Genomic DNA, 6,000 nt, shown 5'->3' with positions numbered 1-6,000 from the left:
TTTTTTTTTTTTTTTTTTTTTTTTTTTTGTTGGTTACCATAGGTTTAACTGTATTTGAAACTGGTCAGAAGAAAACAGAAAAGAGGAAAAAGTTTAAAGAAAATGATGCATCCAATATTGATGGTTTCTTGGGACCATGGGCAAAATATGTGGATGAAAAAGATGTAGCCAAACCTTCAGAAGTAAGCTTTGATGTTTTTAATTGTCAGTTCAGGTATATGCTGTATCTCTATGAAGGATATCTACATTAATAAACTTGAGATTTCCTTAGAGAACCAAATGACTCATCAAAATTTTTCTGCCTTTAGTTGATTGAAAATATACAACAAAATTTATTTTCTTTGGAATATTTTATTTACCTTTTTTGCTGATTTGTTTTCTCTCATGCTTTTTTATTGAATTACAATATTGAACAATTTTCATAAAGATTTCCTTGATATTGCTATTAGGCTGCCATGGTAGCTGCTCTGCTGATACTAGACATTCAGATAGTAACTACAAAATCAGCCTTCTATGACACTAGAATTGATGAGAAGTTTTATTGATTTATGAATTTATTTAAAATTGTAAACAAGTTTTATCTCTGTGTATTTTTAAAACTACTATAAAGTTTGTAAAGTAAATGCTCTGCCATTCCCTTCCTCACCTCCTAATCTCACTGTCTTCATGAGCCAGAGAGTGTTCTAGGTGCCAGGCATACAACAGCGGATAAGATCAAGAAAATCCTGTCCTCATGAAGCTTATATTCTAGCTGTTACTTACATCCATTAAATCTATATTTATAATAATAGAAGTAAAGAGGTGATATCTAAGATGAGTAAACTTATGCTACTATTATTTATTTATTTTAGATTTTATCTGTTGACTTCTTTGTTATTATAGATACAGATTTACTACTACCCCATCTTCTGTCCCCAGCTCTTCCCAAAAAAGTTGTGTCACAAATGTATAGTCATCACTTACATCCTTAGGACTATGTAAAACAATTAACTGAAAACAACATTATGTGCTAAAATTCAGTTTCCATTCTGGAACTAGATTTTCTGCTTGCCTTGTCTTTTTACTTGTATAACTAGTATAACATGTTAAAATTTATTTCTAGGTGTCAGAGAAGGATGAGTTTTGAAAACTGATTTTGTATAGTTGAAAAGTATTATCTAGTATCCATTATGTATTTAGTACCATTTTGTAATTTGTGGAAGAGGTAATCAGTCTCTGCATATAGAAGACTTGAAGTTGGCCGGGCCTGTAAGCCCAGCACTTTGGGAGGCCAAGGCTGGCGCACTGCCAGAGCTCAGGAGTTCGAGACCAGCCTGGGCAACACAGTAAAACCCCATCTCTACTAAAATAAAAAAAAACTAGCCAGGCATGGTAGTGCGCACAGAGTAGTCCCAGCTACTCGGGAGGCTGAGGCAGGAGAATCACTTGAACCCGGAAGAGGGAGATTGCAGTGAGCCGAGATTAGCACCACTGCACTCCAGCCTGGGCGACAGAGCGAGACTCAGTCTCAGAAAAAAAAAAAAAGTGTTGAGCTTGTTATCCTGGGAACATACTTGGACCAGATATGTAGACCTCATTATAAATAACTTATAACACCAACTTTAGGTATAGTAAGGTTCTAGAACATTCACTTTAAATTTCACTCCTTAATTTTCTTAGGAAGAACAAAAAGAATTAGATGAAATCACAGCAAAGAGGCAGAAAAAAGGAAAGCAGGAAGAAGAGAAACCTGGGGAGGAGAAGACAATCTTACATGGTAACATATATTTTATACATCTTCATTTTTATGAAAAACCTTCATATTTACTGTTAGCTGTTCATGCAATATCATTACCCTTACTATCAGCTGTTATAAAATCATTATGTTGAGTATAATTATGTTAGACAATTTGTGTCCCAAGGAAATTACAGCAGACTTCTGTATACTGATAAAGGAGAAAAAATAGCATGATTAATGATAGCCACAGATAATTTTTTTCCAAGTGTTAATGAATTTTATTAAATGATAGATAAAAAAGAAACTTGAATAGTCCACAGTCTATTCTTTCGTAAGATAAAGTTGACTCTTTTGGTGTATTAATAGTACCCCAGTCATTTTAACTGTTTTTAATGAAGCCAAATACTCAGGTATCCACACAATTCATAACCGTTATTCAGCTATACTCAGAATAAACTTGGATTTTCATGTGAAAAGATGGAGATTAAGGCTCTCATACTTATTTTGACTTGTAGAAGGAAATGCATATTCACCAAAATAAATCATAAGTATTCTAGAATGTACCTGTTGGTTAATAATTAGTTATATTTAGGAACTTACATAGTGATTATCTAAAACTGTAAAGAATAACTTAGTACTTACATTGTTGCTTATTCTAATGTTATATTACATCAGATATTTAGGTTTGATGAAGCCATATTTCATTCTTCAAGCTTCAGTTTTATCTCCAAGGAGTCTATTCAGTACTATGGTGCTTAAAACTATAATAACAATAATATAATAACATTTATTGAGTACCCACTCTGTGCCAGACATGCTGCTGATTGCTTTATATACAGTATGTCATTTAATTCTCACAGGTGACTTTATTGTAAAATTTGTGATGAAAGCAGGAAAAGATAAATGAAACGGAAATGGAAGGGCATAAAAGAGGGAAGCAGGGGAAAAGGATAGTTGATATATTTTGTTTTGTTTTAACTTCCTTCCTAACGTGTTTTATTTCTGCTTCTTTACCAGTGACTCACAAGGCCCAAGTATTATCTTCCCTTGCTATAATTATGCCACAGTGAAGTCTTTATAGATTACTAAGATGTGTAAGTGATGAAAAGAAGTATAGATCTTATCTAAAGGTCTATAATCTCTGGGTAGTTAGGAATTTCGAAATACTGCCTCTAGTTGTAAATGATAGCAGTTATTTTAAGCACTTATATCTTAGCTGACTCTTGATCTTTACATCATTGGAGTGTTATTACCTGAACCTTAATATGGAAGATATCCCTGTGAAAAAAATGTTATTTTAAAAATATAAGTTTCATGACTATGGGTTGTATTTGTTTATTGATTTTCTTTGCCTTTTTGTTTCAGTTAAAGAAATGTATGACTATCAAGGCAGGTCCTATCTTCACATACCTCAGGATGTTGGTGTTAATCTACGGTCAGCTATGCCACCTGAGAAGTGTTATCTTCCCAAAAAACAAATTCATGTGTGGTCTGGACACACGAAGGTAAGCAAGTTGGTTGTTTCTGTTTGCTATAATGCTATTATAATGAAGCCAACATAAAGTTTTAGCTGTTAATGTGGAACATTTAGTATTTCTGGTAAAGGTACAGGGAAGTCAAATTGAATATAATTCTGGGTTAGGCTTTGGAGGTGCCCACACATCCATCACAGGTGACTAATCAGTCTTCAAACCATCTGAATTGGCCATGATATAGCGTTCATGATTTAGTGTCCTGCATCCTTGTAGCCAGGCCTTTCCCCACAAGCTCCTGCTACAATCTTCTTCCTTTTGGGCACCAAATCAGTGAGTAATGGGCTGGTACTAGCACCAAGTCTCCTGCTTAGTTTCAGTAATTTTGCTTTAGCTCTGTGGTTATCACACTTCAGAGATTAGATGCGCCCTGGTTTATAAACTATGGTAATTTTTAAACTAATGCAGAGATAAGGTACATGAAGATTTTTCATGTTGATATTCTTTGTCATATGCACCATTCCAACTTGTAATTTCCAACTCTTTGCAAAGAGCAAAGGGACTAAGTAAAAGAGGAAGATAAGTGGGGCAGTAGCAATTCGATTGACTCAGGATTCCATTGGGTGAGGAACTCAATATTAAAGGTTAGAAAAAAAAATCTTCAAAAGCTTGGTGTCAATAAGGTCTGCTCTTGGAATGCTAATGAAAGCTATTCTGGGGTGTGATTTTGGAATGAAAATAGCAAATTAGGCTGCTTAATATATACTGTCTTTTCTTGATGCTTCATTTGAGCTGATCTTTTGAATGTTTCTGGTTGATAACTGTAATACCTTTTTATAGGGTGTCAGTGCAGTCAGATTGTTTCCTCTCTCTGGCCATTTATTGCTGTCTTGTTCCATGGACTGTAAAATTAAGGTGAGTTTTCAGTAACAGTAGGAGTGCTGCAAAGCTAGTTCTTTGTTTAAATCTGTTTGGTTAATTATAAAAAAATTGGGTTTGTTAGGCAATTAGAAGTTAATTATTTTCTCTTAGATCCTGTAAATGCAGCAATTTATGAACTACTTCCAAACATAAATTCCATATGGCTCTGTGGTCCAATTAACCAGGCTCCCCCCGCTTTTTTTTTTTAAGATGGAGTCTTGCTCTGTCGCCCAGGCTGGAGTGTAGTGGCATGATCTTAGTTCACTGCAAGCTCCACCTACTGAGTTCACGCCATTCTCCTGCCTCAGCCTCCCAAATAGCTGGAACTACAGGCGCCTGCAGTGGCTAGGCCGCTTTTTAAGCCTAGAAAACTGATGAGAATGTAATCCAATCATGTTGGCTTTGGACATATAAATAATCACTAATCATTATAGAGATTTTGTATATGTAGTAGTTTATTTGTTTCTCCAAACCTTATGAAATAGAGAGGACATATGATAGAAATCCTATTTTTAGAAAGTAGAAAATGTAATTCATCCTTTTTCTTCTAAATGCTAGTAGACACCAAGTAACAGGACTGCTCCCAGCCCCTTCTTTCACCTTTTCTAGTCTTGGGAAACTCCATCTTTAGCTTCTGTTCAGTTGTAGAATGTGTGGTAGAAAAATCTCGGTTGCCAATGCATCTCAACCTGAATATGCAGAATGTCTTGAAAAAAATTTTAAATCTGAAAGGATAGTTCTTACCAGTTTTGTGTCTTCTCTTTGTCTGGGCCATTATGATGGTTCGATAAATACCAACGCTATAGTGCTCTTGGGGCTTCAAAAGTTGAGTCATTAAAATTTTATCATTTGTAAATAATTCATGGATATTAACAATGAAAAAGGCCACTTCTTTTGATAAGAGCAACCGTTTAGGCTTTTGTCTCTAATAGCTTAAAATGACAGGCCAACATTTTGGAGTAAAATCCCCCATTTTACTTTACTTTTACTTGGTACAAACCATGTTAATTGAGATGTTGGTCTTTTCTTTGACCAACCAAAAAAGCATAGAATTCAATTTAGTTGACTTCTATAAACATTCTATTATGTGCAAGGGACTGAAAGTAAAAGCTTATAAAGGCACTGTCCCTCCCCTTAGGATGATCATTTTATTATGATGTAAATGATCATTATAGAGGTAAGCACAAGATATGCTGGTTTCAAAGAGGAAGGATACCTTAGTAAGAAGGTTAACTAAGTAAAGGATAAGGAAACAGGAGTAGAGTGTGCTTGAAAAGAGTGAAGAGAATGAATCAGCATGGTGTGTGCTGAAAATAACAGTTTTGTGCTTGCTGGAGCGTAACATCTGAGAGACAAGGAATGATGGCAGGCAGTCCTGGGCAAGAAACCAGGTCTCAGAGGTCCTTTCCTAGTATGCTACAGTAACTGAGACTGTGTCATATTGGCACTGGTGGCAAGGAAATGCTTTCTATTTTAGAGTACTAGCAACATTGTTGAGGATTGGATTCAAGGCAGTCAAGAATAAAGCTAGCCTTGAAGCTATCGTATTAATCTACCTTAGATGTGCCGAGAATTATGAGCCTTTTATTTTAGTCTAGATCATCATTTTCTTATAGCTTCTGTAATACTTGTTACCTCAGAAAACTAAACAAAAAAGCCTTTCAGTATCAAATATTATATACGTGGCAGTTTTAATAACACAGTTCCTTTAAAAGTTGGAATACATGGCGGTTTTAATAATACTTAATTCCTTTAAAATTCGTTTGTAGTGCTACAAAAGTAGAAACTTTTCGTCCTAGAAAATGTATGAAACAGAAAAGAGCAATATGAAAATGAAAACTCACTTGAATTAACTCCATCTATAGTTAAGTTTCTTGATATTTTGATGTA

The 6,000-nt window shown here is 34.8% G+C and overlaps 1 protein-coding gene across 2 annotated transcripts in view; it reads left to right on the top strand.

The window, feature by feature from the left end:
- CDC40 (cell division cycle 40) overlaps positions 1 to 6,000 on the top strand; it is a 52,717-nt gene that overhangs the window by 29,607 nt on the left and 17,110 nt on the right. For both annotated transcript variants that reach the window (XM_017889637.1, XM_017889638.1), the window contains exons 6-9: positions 43 to 182; positions 1,660 to 1,756; positions 3,083 to 3,222; positions 4,030 to 4,104. In XM_017889637.1, coding sequence (XP_017745126.1) covers positions 43 to 182; positions 1,660 to 1,756; positions 3,083 to 3,222; positions 4,030 to 4,104 — 452 coding nt within the window. The remainder of the gene's footprint in view (positions 1 to 42; positions 183 to 1,659; positions 1,757 to 3,082; positions 3,223 to 4,029; positions 4,105 to 6,000) is intronic.

This window comes from Rhinopithecus bieti, unplaced genomic scaffold, assembly GCF_001698545.2.
Source record: "Rhinopithecus bieti isolate Rb0 unplaced genomic scaffold, ASM169854v2 scaffold_18548, whole genome shotgun sequence".
Lineage (NCBI taxonomy): Eukaryota > Metazoa > Chordata > Mammalia > Primates > Cercopithecidae > Rhinopithecus > Rhinopithecus bieti.
Note: the sequence above shows the minus strand (reverse complement) of the source record. Positions and strands in the feature narration are given on the sequence as shown.